This window comes from Balaenoptera physalus (genome assembly GCF_965194825.1).
Source record: "Balaenoptera physalus genome assembly, chromosome: 7".
Taxonomy (NCBI): Eukaryota; Metazoa; Chordata; class Mammalia; order Artiodactyla; family Balaenopteridae; genus Balaenoptera; species Balaenoptera physalus.
This window is the reverse complement of record NC_138886.1, coordinates 89,788,112-89,810,172: the sequence shown is the minus strand read 5'-3', so window position 1 is coordinate 89,810,172 and position 22,061 is coordinate 89,788,112. Positions and strand designations below refer to the sequence as shown.

The window sequence follows — 22,061 nt, the reverse complement described above, 5'->3', positions numbered from 1 at the left end:
GGGCCAGCGTGCGGTGCTGTAGGCAGCCCGCAGGCAGCTTCCACCAGCTCTACCCTGTAGTTTCAAGGGCCACACCAGACCTCCCCTCCCAGCCCTGCTCATGCACCTACAGGCAGCTGTCCTGGGTACAGTGGTGCACAAAAGACCAGAGCCAATGAAAAGGCCACAAGATCCCAGAGGTGGGTACGGGGCCATGTGGTAGGGAATTCTGGGGTCCCATGTCCCTGAGTGTGGTCTGGAGGGGGCAGATCACAGTGGGCCCTGTGGACTCACCTGGCTTCCTGATGTGGCAGATGGGACATACACGCTTGGTTCACATCAAGGGAAATGAAGAAAGTCATTATGTGTGACCCACAAGTCGGAAGTGGGAATTAGATATTATGGGGTGAAACAACTCTGACCCAGGAAAGGGCAGGGCCCTTATGTATCGCACTGAACATCAGCTTCTACCAGGCTACGAAAGCAAAGGTGGGGAGGGGCTGGCCCGCTGGAACCCTGCTCTATTGTCCCACAAGACACCCACCTCTTCGCTGCCACCTGCCAGGCACTCCAGAGCCAGGCCTGTCCAGCTGGGCCACCTCACAGACTTGCAGGGGTGGCCACACTGGACTTCTGGCTATACCTCAAGCTTCCAAAGAATTAAGATCTCAAGGCCTTTGCATCAGTTGTTCTCTCTGTCACTAACTGCCTAATGGTGGATCTCTGGATATATCTTGGTATTCACTCCTAGTCTAATGTTTGATCCCTGGGTCTATCTTGGTTTGCACTCCTAGTCTAATAGTGGATCCTTGTGCCTAGGTTGGTCTCCACTATTTAGTCCATTGTTGGATCCCTGGATCTATCTTGGTCTCCACTACCTAGTCTAATGGAGGGTCCCAGTGTCTATCTTGGTCTCCATTCCTAGTCAAATGATGCATTCCTGGATCTATCTTAGCCTGCACTCCTAATCTAATAGTGGATCCCTGGGTCTATTGGTCTCCACTACTTAGTAATGGAGGACCCCTGGGTCTACCTACGCTAATGGCGCACCCCTGGATCTGTCATGGTCTCCACTACCTAGTCTAATGGAGGATCCCTTCATTAGACCAAGATCTATCTTGGTCTGTACTCAAATGTTGGATTCATGTGTCTATCTTGTTCTCCACTACCTATTCTAAGGATGGATCCCTGGATTTATCTTGGTTTGCATTCCTAGTCTAATGATGGAGCCATATGTCTATCTTGGTGACCACTACCTCGTCTAATGGTGGATAAACTCAGTGATAAACCATTAATCTAGGAGTGCAGACCAAGACAGACCCAGGGAGTCTCCATTACACTAGGTAGTGGAGATCAAGACAGATCCAGGGATCCACCATTGGCCTAGATAGTGTAGACCAAGATAGACATAAGGATCCATCATTAGACTAGGATTGCAAACGAAGACAGACCCAGGAATCCTCCACTTACATTCCCTCAGCTCTACCGGGCTGGTCACCTGATCAGGAGCTACCCTGAGATGCCCTGGCGGGAGGAGGGGGGGGGGTGCGGGGGGGGGTTGGTGGGGGAGGGGGTCGTCTATTGAGTCTGTTGTCTTAGAGCTCCCTCAGTGTTTGCCTGGGCCTGGGCGGGGTGCTGCGCCTGGGCTGGGCGGGGTCCTAGGGAGAGGAAGGGGCGGGCCGCAGCTCTGAGCCTAGCCAGGGGCCCCTTCAGAGGGAGCTGGGTAGGAGGAGCAAGGATATGGCAGGGTCCCCGAGTGTGTGAGCCCAGGGCCAGACCCTGGAGGTCTGAATCCTGCCCCCCACGACTCGGGGGTCCCTCACTGAGGACCTACAATATCGACACCCACCACAGAGGGCCTGACCCACAGTGACACAGATGGGGTTCACATGTGCTACTCACCGAAAACACCTGGTCTGTGGGGGGCCCTGGTGGTCGGAGGCGCAGGGGCAGAGGTCAACACCTGCGCAAAGCCCTGGAGCGAGACTTCCCGCTCTGCTGGCTTCGCCCCCTCGGGGATTTGGGTTCCTGCGGGGTCGGCCCCGCCCTCAACCCTGGATGGGCGTGACCGGGCGGCCCAGCCCCCGCTGGCCCCTGCGCGGTAGTCTGGCCGAACGCCGCGGAGCGCGCAGGGATGCGCGAGGAGGCCACGACCCTCAGCCGCAGGGCGAGGCCCGGGGGCCGCATGGGGGACGCCACGCCCGCCCCGGGGAACTGCACAGGTGAGGGCCGAGGCCGCAGACCTCGAGCGGGGCTCTGCGCCTATTTCTCAGACGGGGAAGCTGAGGCGCGGGGTGCACAGCCCTGCGCGGGGGCGGTGGGTGCCGCACTGCCGCGGTGAGGCGCACAGTCGGAGGACAAACCTCCCCGACGCTCTCCGTCCGCCCCGGAGGCGCCCCAGCGGAGCCGAAGCCCAGTGGCAAGCGGCCAGAAACCAGGCGGCGGCGTCCAGCTGCCCGCCAACCCAGGTGCACGCCTTTTCCCAGTGGGGGCCGCCTCAGTGCGGGGGATGTCGGTGTGACGGACGTGGGAAAATCGAAACTGGCCTCATCTAAGGGAGGTGTTCTGGATCCTCAGCTAGCTCCCCAGCCGCACTTCACAGGCGGGGAAACTGAACCTGGGAGAGGGGAGTGACTGCTCAAGGTCCCGCTGCAGCCGAGCCTGGGGTGAGGCTCCGGGGTCTCCGGAAGGAGGAGTGGGCTGGCTGTTATCTTAAATGTTTGATTTCGAGATTGTTCTGTAGGGGGGTTCACCTTCCTGCCTTGCTCGGATAGGGGTATTGCAGCTGAAGCCCCGGATTCGAATGTCGGCCTTGCTCCATGAATGCGTCTAAAATCTAACCCGTTTAGAAACAAAGATAAAGCCGGACCTTGAGCCCCAGATGTTCCTGGAGGCTCACTTTAGGGCACACTGCCCGCTCCCCCTTAAGCCTGAGGGTCTCTGCACACCTGTGCCCCAGGCCAGGCGCTGAATTGCACAAGTGGAAGCTGGGCCTGAAAGAGCAGGCTGGCACAGGTCTCACACACACACACACCCCCGGGATGCAGCCAGTCATGCTTAAAACAGTGACACCTGCCACCTTGGGGGGAATGCTGGCTTCCTCTCAGATGGGGAAACAGGCCCAGGGAAGTAAGTCACAAAGCAGAGGCATGTGGCTTGGTGGCGTGGAAGCTAAGACCTGATACTGCCCCTGGTGTGGTGGGGTCGGTTTATTTTCTTTGACTCCCTCGGGCAGCCTGATGCCCAGTCCTGAATTTGGTGTTTTGCCCCTGTGTGTGAAGAGGACAATGTGTGTGCAAGTTGTGCAGCACTGCCTGGGGAGGTGAGTTTCCACTGTGAGGTGGAGGGACTTGCCCAAGGTCAGCCAAGGACAGGGAAGGGGAGGCCCTGACTATATATAAAAGGCTGTTTGCAGAGGACTCTCCTGGGGGAAAGAGGGTCTCAGAATCCAGTTCCTGCCCTCTGGCCTGCCAGGCCTGGCCCCAGCCCTACTTCTGACCGGCTGCTGCTCAGCCTCCTCCCAGATGTGAGCCCTGTGGGTCCCAGCCTGTGAGTCCTTCCCAGGAATTTAGGGTTGGATCCCCACACACACAACGACCTGCGGTGCGTCTCTTTATCTGTGTGCCTCAGTTTCTCCATGTGCTAAGTGGTGGGCCCTGTATACCTGCCCCAGGCTTGTGGACAGGCCAGGGGGAGCCAGGGAGGGCCCAGTGCACCCATCCTTGCATGGTTCTGCTCCAGGGTAATGCTGTTGTCCTGACTCATCCACTCCTCTGCCCCATGGCCCCAGTCTCTTGGGCTCTGAAATGGGCACCCACCTCTCCTTGTGGGGCAGTGAAGTGATGGGTGCGGGGGTCTTTAGAGACAGTTTGGCACTGTGTAAAACACAGCAATGGGATGGGTGTTTTTCCTGCAATCTGTAAAATGGGCACATTATTCTGCTTTTCCTAGAGGAGGTATGAGAGTCCAGACACAGAGTCCTAGGATTCTCCCCTCATCTCCCATGCACGACGACCGGGGAGAGGCAGGTGGGGGAAGGCCGGCTCAGAGCAAGGCCTTAAATCTTTATGGCCTTGCTCTGAATGGCTGACTGGGAGGCCACCCTCCCACTGCTCTTAGGCCCCTGGCCTGTCCCTGGCCCTGTTCCCAGGGCAGCTCCAGCACTCCCTGATGGAGGAGATTGTCCAGGAACACGGCCCTGCCAGAGGAAGACCAGTGGCCAGAGGTGACCCTCCCCCATACCCCTGAAAGGGGACAGCAGGAGGACTGCTGGGTGGGTGAGGATGTGCTCTGTGGACATCCTCTTCGCTTCACTCCTGCAGCCCAGCCACTGGGCCAGCCCTGGGCCCATTTCATGGAGGAGACCAAAGCCCAGAGGGAGTAGGTGGGAATCTAAATGTGGCCTATGTGCCCCTAAGGCCCAGCTCTGGCCTCCCACCATGGTACAGGCAGAGCTGCTGGATGAACGAGGTTCCCTGGAGCCTCGATGTTCTCCCCTGAGAGATTTGGGGGTTGGGGGGTGGGGGGAAGTGCGCTCTTCCTGGTTTGGAATTTACCTGGTTATGTTCTGGAGGAGAATATATATTCTGGGTGTGTGAGCTGACCTGCTATCAGGGAAGTGCCTGGGAGACCGGGGTCTGGACCATAGCCAAGGGCCAGGCTTGCAGTAGCTCTGAACCCTGCACCTGCCTCAGGACACACGACCAGGGCATGGGCCTCCTGCATGTGGCTGTCCCCACTGCTGGGGTCTTGGGGGGTCCCACTCTCCATAGAGTACCTCTGTACACGTCAATCTTTAATTTCTCTTTGAGAAATTCCTCCTGAGGGTTCCTCTTTCCACTTGGGGAAACTGAGACTCAGAAGCGACTTTCCAGTCCCACAGGGACCCAGGCCCATAGTGGGCTGGTCCAGTGGCCTGCTTCCCCCCATCTCCCCACTGTTTGTCCACAGTCACAGCCAGCATAAAAGGTAACTTATTTACCTGGTCTCAGCGGGTGAGGTCAGGGTTTGGGGGCCGTGTCGGCTCCAGAAAGGAGGATGGGAGGGATGGTCCTGTGGTCCAAGGTTCCAGATAAAAGATTAACAAGCAAGGATTGTTCTCACCCCCACTGGCCAGGCAGGCTGGGGGAGGCATGGGCTGGGAGAACAGGCTGTCTAGGTCAGGCCATGCACCCCCTGTGTGTTAGGGGGTGGGAGAGAGCATTGCCTGGGGCTGGGGAGTGAGCTGGGAGTGTCGGGCGAACACCTGATGGGCAGGTCTGCCTCTCTACTGTCCAGTGAGTCTATAGGGTTTGCTTTTGGTTTGTATCTTGCTTGCATCAAATCCATTCCCTTTGTTTTTTCTGTTGTTTTTCCTCTCCTTTGAGATTTATTTGTACATAGTAAAAAAGATAGGGTCATGCAGGGTGCAGAGAAAAAATTGCACCAAAGGTTGAGAGGTGCAGGGGTCCAGCCAAAGGAAGGCTGGGGAAGTGTAGCATCCAGTGTCTGAGGGGGGCCGCAAGTGGACAGGGCCAGGCAACAAGGCTGGAAGGAAAGGATAGCTGGGGGGTGTTCCCCTTTGGGGACCAGTCCTAGGAAGGGTATACAGGGGTAACTGGGTGTCTGTGAGGGTTTTCAGCAGGGGATGGAGGAGGTGGGATTTGCCTCTTAGACACCAAGTGTGGGGAGGGACTGTTGGGGGCCCAGCTAGGGGATCCAGGGGTCTCCAGGCTGTGGAGGGTGCAGTGAGGAGTGTGAGCAGAGGCTGGGTTTGCAGTGGTTAGGGGATGTGGTCTCTGGAGCCAGCTGGTGGTTTCATGGAATATCCTTAGAAGATGGGTAGACTGAAGCCCTTGTAGTCCCTTGATGCTGTGCCACCTTCCTGCCCCACCTGGGCTACGTGTCACAAGTCCTGTAGAAAGGTCTGGTGGGAGCCCTGCCAGTGTACACCTGGGGCCTTCAAAAGTCTCTGGGCCTCAGTTTCCTCATCTGGAAAATGGGCCCAGCCCAAAGTGTTTGCTGACCTTCCAGGCCCAGAGAAGGGATGCAGGCCATCCTGTTGGAGTCTGGCGGGTGGCGGGTAGGGGTGGCAGGTGCAGGTATCCTGGGTGCTGTGGACTTGGGGTGGGGGGTAGGATGAGGTATTGAGCCTCCTCCTAGGGGACGTTCCTGAGCTCCCGGGCACAGGTTTAAGGTCTCCACCAGGTGCTCCCACTCCTGTCACCCCGGAGGGCAGGTCACCCTATTTTGCAGGTTGGGAAAATGAGTCTGAGCAAGGCAAAGACCAGGTCCAGGACCTGAGGCTAGAGGTGGTGGAGCAGAGTCAGACTTGGTGGAGAGGGGCTGGGTGGGGTTTGGGTTCCTAGCAGACCAGGCCCACTTGGCTTCTTTGCCTTCTCCTCTGAGCCTGGTTGGGCTCTTGGATTACTGGGGGTTAAGCTCCCTGCCTCCCAAGTAGGGGAAGGTCACTGCAAGGAGGGGGCAGGCCATGGGCAAGGCTCATCCTCCCTCTACCTTCTTTACCAGAGTTATTTCCTCTGACCTTTCATTTTCATTTTTAAAAGAAGAGCCGTTCAAACAATACACTTATGCTAGGAGCAGGGGCTCCCTGCCTCTGATGGGCATGAGACCCCTGTATTGGCTGGCTGGAAATGCAGAGTACGAGGCCTGGGGAGAGGGGCCATGACTGCATTTAAAGCCCTCCATTCCGAGTCTCTCAGAGGCCCCTCCTGCCCCCAGCCACGCAGCGTGCATAGTTATGGGGCAGCGGCATTTTCGTTGGGCCTGTGCTTCAAATTTTCTTGTACCTTTCCCTTAAGTCTTCAGTTTGATGCACACCATGCAGGCATCTGCAGGTCAGGCCTGTTTCCTTTCTGTGGCGTCACCTCTCACCCTCCCACCTTGATGAGGCTCCAGGAGACAGGACAGGCTCTGGGCCTCTTGGGGTGAGGGGTTAGTTCTGTCTTTTAAGATGTGTGACCCCCTTGGGTGGTGAAATAGCCTGCAGTGCTGTGTCACGATGGGCACCCTTAACCATAGCGGAACCCAGCAGCAGCACAGGATGTGGCTGTTGACAGGCGAGCCCTTACCCTACGACATTGGTGGTTTCCTCGCTGGGGCTGGAGCTGGAGCTGCACGTCATCTCAGTCAGCCCCTGTCCTGCCCTCTGCAGCATTTACAGGTGGGTCAGAGGACCCGATTGGTGACCTGGTCACCCAACTGGTTAAGTGTGGTTTACACCCAGACACGTTTGGCTGCAGAACCAGCCTGCTGCCTCTGTTTCTGGAGCTTTTTCTCCAGTCTGTGACTCTCCATGCCAGGGCCATTAGGTAATGCAGGGTCTGGGCTGTGCTCTGGTTAGGGAGCTGGACAGCCACCCCTCATGGCTTGGCAGGCCAGCTGGGGCATATCAGGCAGTCAGCAGTGATGCTTGAGGTGTTCTCCCCATGTTTAAAATTTTTTCAAACATACCACAGAGTTGAAAGAATTTATAACCACACACCCCCAGCTCTATCCTACCCATAACTTTTCAGTAGGCCTGCTTCATCATATCTCTTGCCATCTCTTTGTCCCTCCCTCAAGGCATCTTACTTTTTTGATAAAGTCCTAGTTGCATCTTTAAAAGATGAATACAGGGACTTCCCTGGTGGCGCAGTGGTTGAGAATCCGCCTGCCAATGCAGGGGACACGGGTTCGAGCCCTGGTCTGGGAAGATCCCACATGCCGCGGAGCAACTAGGCCCATGAGCCACAACTACTGAGCCTGTGCTCTAGAGCCCGTGAGCCACAACTACTGAGCCCACGTGCCGCAACTACGGAAGCCCACGCGCCTACAGCCCGTGCTCCACAACGAGAGAAGCCACTGCAGTGAGAAGCCTGCGCACTGCAACGAAGAGTAGCTCCCGCTCTCCGCAACTAGAGAAAGCCCACGCGCTGCAACAAACACCCAACACAGCCAAAAATAAATAAATAAAATAAATAAATAAAAAAAAAAAAGATGAATACAAGTTTATCCCTTCCTTCTTTCATTCGCCAGGCGCTGGTGCAGGTGCTGGGCAGACAAGTGTCCACAAAGCTCTCACCCTTGCTGATCCCCCCACAGGGGCCCTGCTTCTCTGAGGGCCATATGGGGCTCGGGAGAAAGAAGGTGCTCTGCCATGGAAGAATAGAGAAGTGGCAGCTCTAAATTGGGGACTGGGAAGTGTTGGTTGCCCGGTGACCCTGGGGAAAGGGCCACGTGGCTGGCCCGTGGCTGCCCTGCTGTGTCTACCCAGTTCCAAAACCCCAGTCCACTTCCCTGGCTGGAAGAACAGCACATGTCCAAGTCCACAGATCCTGAAAAAGAAAAGAGGTTCTTCCTGGGGGAGTGTTGATCACAGCTTTCAACTGTTAGTTTGTTCATTCATTCATTCATGCATTCATTCATTCCTGCTTTGGCACCTGTGGAAACAAAGCGTGGTGATTAATTAAGGGCCTATACTCTAGAATCAAAGTTGGCATCCCTCTGTACTACTGAGTACTGGAGGACCCGAGGCCAGTGAGGGTAATCAGGAAATGTCCGATTGGAGGCTCAGGGTGGGTGCTGTGTCCTCCTTGCCCTACCTCCCTGGGGCTCCCAGCTCAGGCTCCCCACCCCTTCCTGCCTGCAAGCAACTGCCTGTCCTCTGCTACAGGGCAGGACAGCCTCTCAGGTCCTCCCTGCTGTGCCCTCTGCCCCAGGGGTTATGCACCCCTTCCCCCACACCCTCACCAACCTGCTGGGCTGGTCTTTTTGGTCTTGACCAAGCTAAGAAGCCAAAAATAATAACTTAGGTTTCAAATCTGCATTTCTTTAATTGAAATAAATATTTCCCCTGAATTTTTCTAACAGCTTTATTGAGGTATAATTCATGTGCCATACAATTCACACATTTAAATTGTACCTTTAAAGTGTACAATGTGATGGCGTTTAGTATATTCACAGATATGTGCAACCATCACCACACTCAATTTTAGGACATTTTCATCACCCCAAAAGGAAGCCCTGCATCACTTAGACCCTTAGAGGTCACCTCCCAACTCCCCGTCTCCCTGGCCCCAGACAAACACTGATCTGCTTTCTGTCTCTATGGATTTGCCTATTGTAGACATTTCATATGAATGGAATCATACAATATGTGTTTTTTTGGTAACTGGCTTCATTCACTGAGCATAGTGTTTTGAAGGTTCATCCATGTAGCATGTCAGTTCTTCACTCCTTTTTATTTCCAGAAATATTCCATTGTATGGGTGGACCATATCTTATTTATCCATTTATCAGTTGATGGACATTTAGGTGGGTTCTACTTTTTGGCTATTATGAATTATGCTGCTGTGAACATTTGTGTACAAATTTTCATGTAGATGTGTTTTCCTTTCCCTTGGGTATATTGCTAGGAGGGGCGTTGCTGCATCATTTGGAAATACTCTGCGAAACTGTTGGAGAAACTGCAAAGCGGCTGCCCCGTTTACATTCCCAGCTGCAGTGTGTGAGGGCTCCAGTTTCTCCACGTTCTTGGTACACCAGTTATCATCTGTTTTTTTTTTTTTTTTCATGTGTCTTTTTCATGGTGAATGTGAAAAAGTACCTCCCTGTGGATTTAATTTGCATTTCCCTGAAGCTAATGGCGTTGAGCATCTTTTCATGTGCTTATTGGTGGCCATTGGTATATCTTTAGAGAAATGTCTGTTCATATCTTTTGCCCATTTATAAATTGGATTGTCTTTTTATAATTCAGTATAATAATTTATACATTCTAAATACAGTCCCTTATCAGATAGATGATTTGTAGATATTTTCTCCCACTCTGTAGGTTGTCTTTTCACTTTCTTGATAGTATCCTTTGAAGCACAAATTTTTTCATTTTAATGGAGTCCAGTTTATCTATTTCTTTTGTTGTTTGTCTTTTGGTATCATTGAGAAACCATTGCCTAATCCAAGGTCAGGAAGATTTACCTCTCTGTTTTCTTCTAAGAGTTTTTTTATAGTTTTATCTGTTATATTGAGGTCTTTGAGTCATTTTAGGTTAATTTTTGTATATGATGTAAGGAGAGCTCCAACTTTCTTCTTTTGCATGTAAGTATTGTTTTCCTGGCACCAATTGTTGAAAAACTATTCTCTTCCCATTCAATTGTCTTGGCATCCTTGTTGAAAATCAGTTGATTGTAAATATGAGTTTATTTCTGGAGTCTAAAGCCTTGCATTGGCCTATACGTCTCTCTTTATGCCAGTGCCGCTCTGTGGTCATCACTGTAGCTTTGTGGTAAAATTTGAAATAAGGAAGTACGAGTCCTCCAACTTTGTTCTTCTTTTTCAAGATTGTTGTTTGGGCTATTCTAGTTCTTTTTGTATTTCCTTATGAACTGTAGGATCAGCTTGTAAATTTCTTCAAAGGTAGCAGCTGGGATCTGATAGGGGTCATGTTGAATCTGTAGACGAGCAGAGGAGCGTTGCCGTCTTAAACCATGTTAAGTCTTCTGACCCATGAGTATGTGATGTATTTCCATTTATTTAGGTCTTCTTTAATTTCTCTCAACAATGATTTGTAGTTTTCAGAGTTTAAGTTTTGAACTTCTTTTGTTAAATTTATTCCTAAGTAATTTATTCTTTTTGATGCTCTTGTAAATGGAATTGTTTTATTAATTGCATTTTTAGTTTGCTCATTGCCACTGTACTGAAATACAATGGATTTTTGTGTGTTGATCTTGTATCCTGCAAACTCGCTGCACTCATTTATTAGTTCCTGTAGATTTTTAGCAGATTCCTAGGGATTTTCTCGATACAGGATCATGTCATTTAATGGAGAAGTTTTGCTGCTTCCTTTCTGATGTGGATGCTGTTTAATTTTCTTAATTAATTGCTCTGCCCCCTGGTTTGGGGCTATTTCCATATTTTTCTTTTCTAACTTAACCATTTTTTCTGTTGTAATTTTTGTCATGTCTTATGTAAGTGCTGTTTATGTAGGAAAGATGCTCTGTTACATGTATGTTGCAAATACCCACACTCCCTTGTTCTGCTATTAATTAGGAATATTAAGCTCTGCGTCAGTCCTGTCTGTGGGTGCCCTCTCTATCTGTGGGTGTTGAGCAGGTCAGCCACCACTCCAGGCTTGGCTGCTCATGTTAAAATGACGATAATAACAATTCCCTCCCTGCTGTCCTCTGCAGATGACTGAGTGCTGCGTGAGGTCAGGAATTGGGGTCCTTCTTGACCAGATGTTTCTATCGGACCTGCATTGCCGTTGTTAGTGTGACACTAATGATGGCCATCTGCAGACAGGGAAGCCCAAATCCTCCCAGATGTGCAGTTTACATGGCAGCCGTGGCCCAGCACACTTCCACCCCTACCACCCTCAGCGTGTCATCCAGCCTTGCTCTGCTTCAGTTTCCCCATCTGTAAGATGGAGATGGATGGTCTTCCTCATATGGCTGAAATACAGTGAAGTATCCATTAGGTGCCCAGTGTTGTTTGTGCTGTTCGAATGTCAGCCCCCCCTCCCTGCTAGGTACACAAACTACAAGGACCCCCCAGGCTCACACTCCTCCCCCCAGCATTTCAGCCTGGTGAGGCACCCCCCAGGTTCTTGGTAGGGCAGAGCTAGGGGGAGCTTGGCCAATCTCAGCCAAACGCTGTCCCTCAGTGTCACTGCCCACAGCGAGGGTCAAGGAGCCTTGGCCTCCTGGAGGGCAGAATGCAAGACTGAGGCTGAAGCCTGGCTCTGCCACTGCCCTGTTAACACCCTCACCCTAAGTGGGGTAGGGCCAATGGGGCCATGCAAGGGGTGACTTGACCTCATTGAGCCTCAGTTTCCCCTCTGGACAGGGCTGGTTGTGCACAGACATGTGAAGCACTATCACGGGGTGTGTGAATGCATGTGTGTGGCCCTCCTGAGTGACAGCTACTGCCCTTGGGCAGTGCCGGGTGTCCTCTGTCCCCACAGCCTATGTGAAATGGGGTACCATGCATTCCACAGTGGAGCCCCCTCATGGGTGCTTCCAGGTGGATGTGGATTTTGGAGGACTCTCCAGCCCACTACAGATGTTCTGGGTATATATTTTGAAAACAGAGCCCACAAAGTTTGCTGGTGAATTGGTTGTGGATTGAGAAAAAGAGTCCAGGTAGGTTCCAAGTTTTGGGGCTGGAGCAAGTAAAGGATGGAGGGCATAGTGGCTAACATCAAAGTTAGAATGGGGCAGGCCAAGTGATGAGCAGGTGGGCCAGTGCAGGAGCTTGGCTGGATGTGGCAGGCCGAGTGGGCTTTAGGACATCTGTTCCTGGTGCCCAGGGGACAGTCCTAGCTGGAGGTATCCCGTGGAGGACAGGGGAAGGGTTGTCTTGGGCTGGTGTGGAATAATGTGGTCCTCAGCCTGGGCAGTGCCAGCCTCTGTCTGAATCCCCACCACTGCTCCCACCTAGGCCTTGGATGTGTGGAGGGAGTTGGACACAGACGCTGCCTCTGGTCAGTGTTGCCTCAGCCACAGGCCGGACAATCAGCTCAACCAGTCTCCCTTTTGCCTGAGACTAACTGCTTTATACACTAGTAGTATACAGTGCTCAAAATCTGAAAGTTCCAGAAAAGCAGAAGGAAAAGCCTCTTGCACTCAGGCACCAGGAGGTGTGCTCCAGAACATGCGCAGCAGCTTCATTCCGTATTCATGAACACCGGAAACAACTCACACACCCATCAGCAGGAACAGGGAAGCAAACAAGGGCATCCATACAACGGGACTCTGCTCCACCATAAATACGGACAGCTGCCAACACACACAGCACGGCACCTCTCCCATCATTGTGCTAAGCAAGGGAAGCCAGGCACAAGGGACACGTGATGTATCTGTCACACGTGTGTGTTGAGAAGGTAGGCCCAGAGCCTCCTTGTGTGGTTCCGCATCTCTACCCTACAACATAGGAGCTGTGTGACTTCAGCTGTGTGACTTCAGCTGTGTGACTGAAATGATTAAACCACACTGTACCTCAGTTTGCTTTCCTGTCAAGTGGGGAGGTATTTTGTGGATTGATGAGTTAATGCACATAAAGCGTTTGGAACAGTGTCCAGCACAGTAAATTCTATGTGCCAGCTGTTGTCATTGTTACAATTTTATAAAAATGCTTGTGATTGCCACTTTATCCAGAGTGCCTCTCTGTGTCCTTATATAAGGACATCATTGTAACACTTTAGGATGGCATTGCTGGCATTCATGTCAGATGTACTTTGATTAACTGTACTGATCCCCACAGCTGGAGATGTGGGTGTAGACACACATCCTGGTATAGAAATCCTGGCAGCAGATACATAACTACTTCCTTTGGCTAAATTCTCAGATGTGTACACAACATAAAGCTCTTAATACACTTTACCAGACTCTGTCCAGAAAGGTTTGGATCTGTGCCCCCACCGGCAAGTCTGAGGGGAGTGGCTCCCAGGCCCTTGCTAACTTCACACATGGTTTTTTTTTTTTCCTTTTTGCCAAGTGGAGGAGTGAAAGATTAGCTCTCATTTGAAATAGTGTTTCTTCAGTTACTATGAGGGCAAGCATTTTCTCATGTCTGTTGGCTACTTGTATCTCGTGATTTGCTTGTTCACACACCAGTCCATTCTGCTTTACTTGGATGTTCAGCTTTTATTGACGTGTAAGATCTCTTTATAAATTAAGGGTGTTGGACCTTTGTGCTATGTTTTCCAAATACCTTTTCCTAATTTTTTCATCTGAGTTTGTTTGTTTTTCAGTTATTAGGGAGTAACAAAAGTTTTTGTTTTTTACTTTTAATGAAATCACATCTGTTGATCTCTCTCCGTCCTTTTTTTCCCCCTTGATTCTGCCTTTTGAGCTACATTTGGGTAATAATTGTCCTTTTGCTTTTATTGTCTTTAGATGTGTGTTTCTTTTATCAACACCATGGTCTTCAGAGCATCTAGATTTCACTTAATGTAGGGATTAGCTCCACTTTTGTTCCCAAGCCACTAGTCACACGGACGCCACTTCCAATTGTCTGGGTGGCTGTGTGACCTTCTCCAGAGCATCGTGTGGTCATTGGGTCAATGACGCCTGTCCCAGGTGAGGGCTCCTGCGAAGCCCCTGCCCTCCAGGGTGAGGTCCTCACTCTGTCTCTCCTCTCTTCTCTCCTAGGCATGTGTGTGCAAGTGCAGCCACCCCTGCAGGGCACCTTCCAAGTACTTCGTGGGGACGGCACTTCTGTGGGGACTGTCATCGTGTTCCACTGCCCCTCGGGCCACCAGATGGTGGGGTCTGGCCTCCTCACCTGTGTCTGGAAGGGGAACATTGCTGAGTGGTCTTCAGAGACCCCCATGTGCAAGAGTGAGCCCCATTCCCTGTGAGCTGCACCCAGCTCAGCAGCGACCCCTGGTGGGCGGTTGCTGATTTTGTCACATGGATGGTGTGGGTGTCCACAGAGAAAGTTCCATGGGCGTCTGTGTAGGGTCCTGTTCCCAGTGCTGGTGGTCCCTTGGGGCTCCATGTCAGCGGTGTAGACTCAAGTCCTAGCAACTGCTCCAAATTCTAGCTCTGCCACTGACTTGGCCTGTCATCTCCAAGAGGTTACTTGTGCTGTCTGAGCTAGTACTTCATCTGTTAAGCAGAAAACTATGTTCTTTCATACACACATGCAGCAAACATTAATAGGATGTTTCATGTGCCAAGAATTCTAGAACTGGGGAATAGGATTTCTTGGCCATGGGGCCCCAATCTGGGGGAGGAGATGGTTTTCTAGCTGTATTTGTTATACAGGGTGTTAAAGGATAATACCCAGCACAGCATTTTCCAAAGTGAGGATACATATATTGTGTTAATGTGTATTGTACATTGAAAAGGGCTTTATAGTCAATATAATTTGGAAAAGCCTAGGTTAATAGGCTGCAGGACTTCTCAGAGCCTTTGAAATACTCATGTGGTGGTTGAATCTCTGAGAAGGAGAGTATCTGTTAGGATTAGACTCCAAGAGATAGAAAACCCAAGATAATGGGGGTTACCAAAATAATGGGGGCTATGAGAGCTTTTTCTTGCCCATGGCCCTCAAGATGGGCAGTCCTAGGCTTGTACAGCACCCCATGGTGGGGACTCAGGTCCTTTCCATGTTATGGATCTGTTAGGCATGACCTCAACTGCGTGATCCAGGCAGTTGTTACAGGATTAGTTGCATGGCAAGGAAGGCTCTTAGAAGTTGTCCCACACCCCTCCCCCCTGTTCACCACTGGCCAGAATATGGTCATGTGACCACATGTAGCTGCAAGGGAAGCTGTGAGATGTAGTCTTCAGTCTGGACGGCCAGTGTCCAGCTAGGGCTGGGGGACTAGGGACTGGGGAGCGTAATCAGTGTCCACTACAGGGGAGAGTATGCGGTGTTGTTCAAATTAGGATCCTGGGCCTTGATTCCCAGGAACATCATTTAGAACCTGATAGAAGTAATTCTTGGCACATAGCTAGTTCTTGGTCACACAGCTGATAATGTGCCAAAGGCCCTTTGACCCTAAACACTGGCATTTTTCTTGCTTTTGCACCTTCCTGGAGAGTGACCAGAGAAAGCACATAGGCCCCCATAGGGTTTTGCCCACTTGAGGCATTGTGAAAATAGACTGTGTGTTGTCTGCTGTCCTGTGGTCTCAGGGGCCCAGTCTGCAGTGGGTGGGAACCAAAGGGACTATCACTGAACTCCCTGTCAGAGCTTCCCCCAGTGTGCCACCAAAAACTCCTACACACCCTCCAAAACCCTGCTCAAACACCCCCTTCTTGGGGGGCAATCTTGCCTGATAGCCCCACTCCCTACAACAATTTGCACAGATCTTCACCTCAGCTGCCAGCGCCTCCCTGCCTCCCCCATGGAACGGGGCTCCCTGAGGGCAGGCTGGGCCCAAGAGCTGGTCTTGTCTCACTCGCAGCTGTGCCTCCCTATGAAACCTTTGGCTTCAAGGTGGCCGTGATCTCCTCCATCGTCAGCTGTGCCATCATCATGCTCATGTCCATGGCCTTCCTCACCTGCTGCCTCATGAAGTGTGTGAAGAGGAGTGAGCAGCGGCGATCCAACAGGTACAGTGACCTGGCACTGCCGCGGGGCACCTGCAAGTCACTCCGAGACTCCTGGGTGTGTCAGGGAGCGGGGCTGCTGGGATCTTGGCATCTTGCTGTTCACAGAGCATTGAGGCCGTGGAGGGCACGTGGCTCGCTCGCTTGGTCTTCCATAAGACAGGTGACAGGTACACAGGGAATTGTCTCATTCTGCAGACTGTGCACACACGCAGTATATGCTCTGCTCTGTGTGGACGTGAAGGGCTGACTACACGGCGGTTAACTAGGGCCTGCAGGTGGAGTCTGGCCCACCTCTACTTTTCTTCATGGAAACCTATCCTTTTTTTCTTTTTGCTATTTTTAAAATTGTGGTAAAATATTTACAGTATAAAAGTTACCATTTTAACCATCTTTAAGTGCACAATTCAGAATCATTAGTTACATTCACAGTGTTGTGCCGCCATCAGCTTGATTCATCTCAAGAACTTTCCACTGCCTGTCTTTGTAAGTATAGTTTTCCTGACATTTACTCATCATCCATGACTGCTTTCTACCTACAGCAGCAGAGCTGAGTAATTGCTCAGGAACTGTATGGCCCTAAAATACTCACTATCGGCCTTGCAGAGGCTTGCAGGCGGTGTCCTGGACACACATGCAACTGAATGTCCTTCCCCCATCTCTCTCCAGGGCAGCCCAGCTGTGGTTCCAGCTGAGAGGCGAGGACTTAGAGACAGTACAGGCCGCCTCCCTCGGCCTCAAGGGCCTCAACAACAAACGCAACATCAGTGGCGAGGCCAGGATCCAGCCCATCCAGGCTCATGACAACCACAGCTTCACCACGTGGGCATGGGCAGAGCAACGGGGCGGTGGGGCATTGGTGAGGGCAGGGGGGCCCCAGCATGCTGCGAGCCCAGGCTCACCAGGGTCTCAACTCCCATCCCTAAGACAGGGGCCGATGGTCCTTCTAGTATCCGTGTCAGACCCTGCACCCTAGTGCCTAAAGCTGCGCTCCACCCCGTGTCTTTATCTTGTCACCCCTTGTCTAGAGAAGGAGGCTTCTGGACACCAGTATTACCCTTCACCAGGACCCATGGTGCCCTGTCAACTTGCTCTCTCCTGCCATCTCCCTCCCTGCTCCTCTGTCTCTCAGTTTCTATCTCTTCTTGTCTCTCTTTAGAAACACACACACACACTTTTTATGAACCAATACAAGGACATTTCTTACATACTTTTTTTTGACTCAAGGAGTCTAATCTTGGCTGAACACGGACTGCAGATAGAACATCTCCCAGGGTCGTTACTAGCTTTGAGTGAGCACCCTCTGACCCCAGGATCACAGGGCTGTCCGGTTTCTGGGCTCCTTAAACGGGGCAGGATATTTGTCTTTGGCAGCATTGCCTTTTGCGGACTCTAGGCCAGTGGCCTCCTACAGACACCGTGCTCTGGCCTGTCTTGACGTTCCCTCATGACTGCACTCGGGCAGCGTTTCTCATGTGGGTGCCCCATGGGCGGTGCTGGTATGAATCACAGATATGGGTCAGGCTGTCCCCCTGCAGGCACGAGGACTGGGCGCTCTTGGCTGAAATGAGTCCGCTGTCAAGTGATGAAGAAGGGACTCTGCTAAGGGTCACTCTGCTGCCCCCATGATGTCTGACCTGTGGCCTTAGCATCCAGGGATGCTCCAGCCAGAATCGGTTTTGGCCCTGGGGGTTACAGAATAATGATTTTAATTCTGTTGCGATTCTGTTATTCCCTCTATGAGGAATGAAAATGAGTTCTGTTTTTTCCTTCCTTTCCTTCTCATTTTGTTTTGTTGTTTTTGTATCACTCTGAACTCATAGGTATTCTTTTCTCAAACTTTATTATGGGGAAATTTCACGAATACACAGAAGCAGAGAGAATAGTGTAACGGGTCTCTTGTCCCCGTCTGCTATCCTCAGGGGTCACCGTCCCCCTGCATCATCTGGACCCATGCTTCCTATGGGCTCCAGTTCTTTCTTGGTTGGAGCCCTGTTGTGCTGCGTCCTGATCGTGCCTTTTATTCTCCAAGTGCCTCCTCTCTGCACAGATGTTCTGGCCCATTTAGTGCTTTCTCTGTCCTGCCCTGGCATCGCAGAGGCAGTCTGCTCATTTCCTCAGCCTGTCCCCACAGGAACCTCCCAGGGAACCAAGTGCTTGCCCCCCAGCCTGACGCCTTGCTGTGTGACAACTGCTCATGCCTCGTTTTCCTCCCTTGTACAGTGAGGATTATGGCAGGGCTCACCTCCTGGCCCTGTTGAGGTGATATAAGTCAATGGCCTTGACTGGGCCCAGAGTACAGATTCAGTGAGTGCTAGCCGTTGTTGTTAATTCTGCTCTTGATCCTGGTGTGCACGTGAGGAAACTGAGGTGCTGGAGGTGGTGGCCTGTGCAGGCGCGGCGAAGGTCTGTCTGGTCCCATGTCCACACTCAACGCACCAGGCCTGGCTGACTCCTGGAGTGGCGAGGCCTGTGGGAAGGACTGGTTTCCTACCTCCTTCCCTTGAGCTTTTGATACACATTAGGCCTACGTCATGATGGCCATGGCAGAAATGCCGCCTTGCACCCTTTCCACCTGACTTGGCATGTCATTGTGTTGCCATGGTGGTCTGAGGCCCCTGGAGCTATGCTCCAGATACTTCAACTGCTGTGCTCAGGTTTGGGTAAATGCTTGTGCTTAGAGCTGTTTTTCTTTTTTGAGATGACATTTTGGGGCAATCCTAGGAACAGACTGTTTAGGCCAAGTAGTCCGAATATTTTTATTACCAAATTCTTTCTCCAGGAACCTGGCACTAGTTGAGCCATTTTTACACCTGTACTGTCACTGAGTGTTAATGATTTGTTTTCCATCACTTACTTAGCAGGGGTGAGTTACATAGGTGGTTTTCATCAGCATTTCTTTAACATTGAGAAAGAGTGTTTTCTCTATACCTTTGCTTAGCAGTTGCATTGCTGGTTTTAGTCACTTTCACTTTGCTCTGCTGAATTGTCTGCTGATGTTTTTTCTCATAAATACTGGAAGCTCTGTGTACATTATGGAAGAGACCCTTACCTGTCAGTTGGCTGCAAGCACTTTCCTTTTTGTTTCAGTTATGTTGGGGTTGTCTTGCTAGTGTACATCCTTTTCATATAGTCATGTTTCCTTGGCAGGTTTCGAATTTTCTCCATTGCCCCCTGCCCTGTGGCACCCTCTCCCCATTACAGACCTGTGACACACTGTATTGTGTCTCAATTGGGAAACCCCAGTGGAATAGGGGAAGGAATTGCTGCCTCTCAGGATGTGCCATCCTAGGCAAGGCCCAGATACCCCAGTTCTCCCACTGATTGGTGGTGAAATCATCTTTAGTAAGGTGAGGTTTGCCCCTTGACCTTACTTTTATTTTATAAACGCTTCCCAGCACTCACATTATGCCAGGCACTGTTCTTAGTTTTTCCAAATATTACCTGTTCTAACCATAGGAGTGGGCACTATTTTTATCCCATTTTAAGAAACTTGTCTAGAATCACATAACTACTAAGCATGAAGCCAGGTTTGAACTCAGGCTGTGTGGCTCCAAAGTCCGTGGACTTGCTCACTAAGCTGACTTTCCTCTCCGCTAATTAATTGAATCATTCACGTATTCATTGAACCAACAGATAATTTAATTCCTACTACTGCCTAGAGCTTTTCTGAGAACTAGGTGTGGGTGACAACATAGATCTGGGAAAGCTTCCTGGAAGAAGTGATGCCTGAGGTGAACAGATTAGGAGAGCCTATACTGGGGGGGAAGGAGAGAGACAGCATCTTAAAGGGAGGAAGCAGCCAGGCAGCCTCAGGAAGCAAAGTCCAGTGTAAGCGGGAGATGGGAGCAGGGCCCGGTGGACAAGGATGGGGCCAGGGTTTGCTCAGCCTGGAGAATGGGTGGGTTTGTGGCTTGGGGGCTAGGGGAGGCCCCTAGGGAACTGAAGATATGGAAGGTGGGAGATCTGGTCCCAGACTCAGAGGAGAGGCTGGCAATTGCGAGGGTGTCCTCCAGAATGTTCCTGGGGCCCCAGTGTCCCTTCTCTGCCTAGGGCATCCTGGTGCACATAGTTTATACACACTCTGAATAAGCTCCCTTCCTCTACAAAGCCCCAGGAAGCCCCTTCCCACCCTTGGAAGGTGGGTGTGATGCTCCTTGAGTCATCCCCCTTGTATGAGTGAGGGGCCTGAGGCCCAGGGAGGGGCACCGATGGAGGGGCATCCTTGGGTGCAAGGCAAAAAGAAATGGGGGCCCTCACCTAGGGGCAGCAGTCTATCCCAGGCCTGCTGAAGACCAGGGCCTGGGTACCCAGCATGGTGGCAGAGTTGGGGTTAAATGGGGCCCCCGCTCTGCCCCCAGGCTCACACCTCCTCTTCCTGCAGAGACCTTGGCGAGGGGACCAGAGAGCTGGCCAGCATGGCCCGAGGCATTGACAAGGACCCCTGGACCCCCAGTGGCCCCACCAGCTCATCCCGTGCCCAGGTGATGGTGCATACAGCGAACCCAGGGCAGATGCTGCCTGCCTCCAGGCCAACTGTGGGAATGCTCAGACAGCCTGCAGCCTATGTCCCGGGGTGACTAAGGCGGAGGCCAGAGCCCACAATGGGAGGGCCAGGCTGACCCCACCAGCCGGTCACTGCATCTCAACATGTGTCCAGCTCAAGATTGGTCAGTGAAATCAGCTTCCGGGTTTAGGGATCCCTCGGGGCACTGAGCTGGGGACCCTATTTGGGGGGTGTTCTGTCCCAGGGGACCCCAGTAGTGTAGTGGTTTTTATAGACAGCCTTCCTTGAAACCACCGCTGAGGTTCACAGAACCAGCTGCAGCCTGCCTCTAGTCAGGCTCCTTTGAAGAGACTGGGGGACATTTTAAGCACGTCTAGTTTTGCATAGCAGAATGGGAAGATGGCAGCAGGTTTCTCAACAATTACAGCTGGCTGTCTTGTATCTATAAGCAGGGACCCAGCTGGGGTGCTGCATCTATTATCTGTAAAGTTGTGGTAAGGGGTATGAAATAAACAATTCTTTGAAAAACAACAAAGGTAAAAATCACTGTCTCAATTTTCAATCCCTGCGTAACAAAAACCTCAAGTGTAGTAGCACAAAACTATAGTTCCTTCTTATTACAGCTCGGGGTTCCAGGTTTGCCGGGCTTTACTGGGCATTGCTCACTGGGGCCTCTCCCATGTGGTTGTGGGCAGCTGGTGGCACGCACTGGGTCATATCAAAGGCTGGCTGGGTTGCTCACAGGTGTCAGCAGAGACCTCATGGGGTGATGGCCGCCTCAAGTGGTCTGGGCCTCCTCACATCATGGCATTCCACAGTGAGAGTCCTGAGTGCAAATCTTACCTGTCAGGGCCTCAGAAGTCACCCTGGGTCACTACTGCTGCATTCCATTGAACGAGGGGAGGCAGCTGGACTCCACTCCTCTCCTGGGCCAGTTGAAATCTGACTTCCAGCCTTCTGAGATTTGGGGTGTGATCTCTCTTGCCATTGAGGAACCTCATTGATGTTTGCCCTCTGAACTTTCCTGCTTCCTGGAGGCCCTGCAGCCACGTTGGGCCCATGAGGAGTGGAGCCTGACAAAGAAGAGCTGGTGGTCCTCAAGGAGCCTGTGCTACCCTGAAGCCACGTTTGTCATGGTTTCCATCACTAACAAATACATCTTGATACAGGCTACACAGGGCAGTCCATCTGTCCTCTGATTCACTTGGGAAGCCCCCAGCAGGGGACACTTGGGTGGTTTCACATTTTCAGCTGCCACATTGATGCCAACATCCTTTCTGTTCTGGGATACTTTTCCATCAGGTGGGTTCCAGAGTGGAACTGTGAGGCCAGAGGGAGTGTGTGGTGCTCCAGTGGTGGGGAGGTCACGTGTGGGGACCCAGACCCAGCCCTCAACCAGACAGTGCAGCATTCACGCTGTGGGGTCCCTGGTAGACTCAGGCCCTCTCCAGCTTTTCTGGGAGTGGCAAGCAGTGGCCCTCAACTATATGCCTGCAAGGGGCCTGTGGGCTCAACTTTATGGGGCCAGGCAGGGGTGG

At 51.8% G+C, this 22,061-nt stretch overlaps 1 protein-coding gene across 2 annotated transcripts; it reads left to right on the top strand.

Moving 5' to 3' along the window:
• The first annotated feature begins 2,060 nt into the window (after positions 1–2,060).
• SUSD3 (sushi domain containing 3) lies at positions 2,061–21,058 on the top strand. Of its 2 annotated transcripts, XM_082469904.1 has the most exons (5): positions 2,061–2,201; positions 14,106–14,294; positions 15,872–16,019; positions 16,686–16,838; positions 20,401–21,058. In XM_082469904.1, exons 1-5 carry the CDS (start codon positions 2,114–2,116, stop codon positions 20,594–20,596), a joined length of 774 nt encoding a protein of 257 aa, XP_082326030.1. In that variant the 5' UTR covers positions 2,061–2,113; the 3' UTR covers positions 20,597–21,058. The 2 variants fall into 2 exon arrangements, with proteins under 2 accessions (XP_082326030.1, XP_082326031.1); XM_082469905.1 differs by lacking the exon at positions 16,686–16,838.
• Positions 21,059–22,061: the final 1,003 nt, after the last annotated feature.

What these genes read in the sequence shown, in the direction of transcription:
- SUSD3 (XM_082469904.1), top strand. Translation starts at nt 2,114, where the DNA reads ATGCGCGAGGAGGCCACGACCCTCAGCCGCAGGGCGAGGCCCGGGGGC. An exon ending in CGCCCCGGGGAACTGCACAG is followed by an intron (nt 2,202 to 14,105) that starts GTGAGGGCCGAG and finishes CTTCTCTCCTAG; the next exon opens with GCATGTGTGTGCAAGTGCAG. An exon ending in GACAACCACAGCTTCACCAC is followed by an intron (nt 16,839 to 20,400) that starts GTGGGCATGGGC and finishes CTCTTCCTGCAG; the next exon opens with AGACCTTGGCGAGGGGACCA.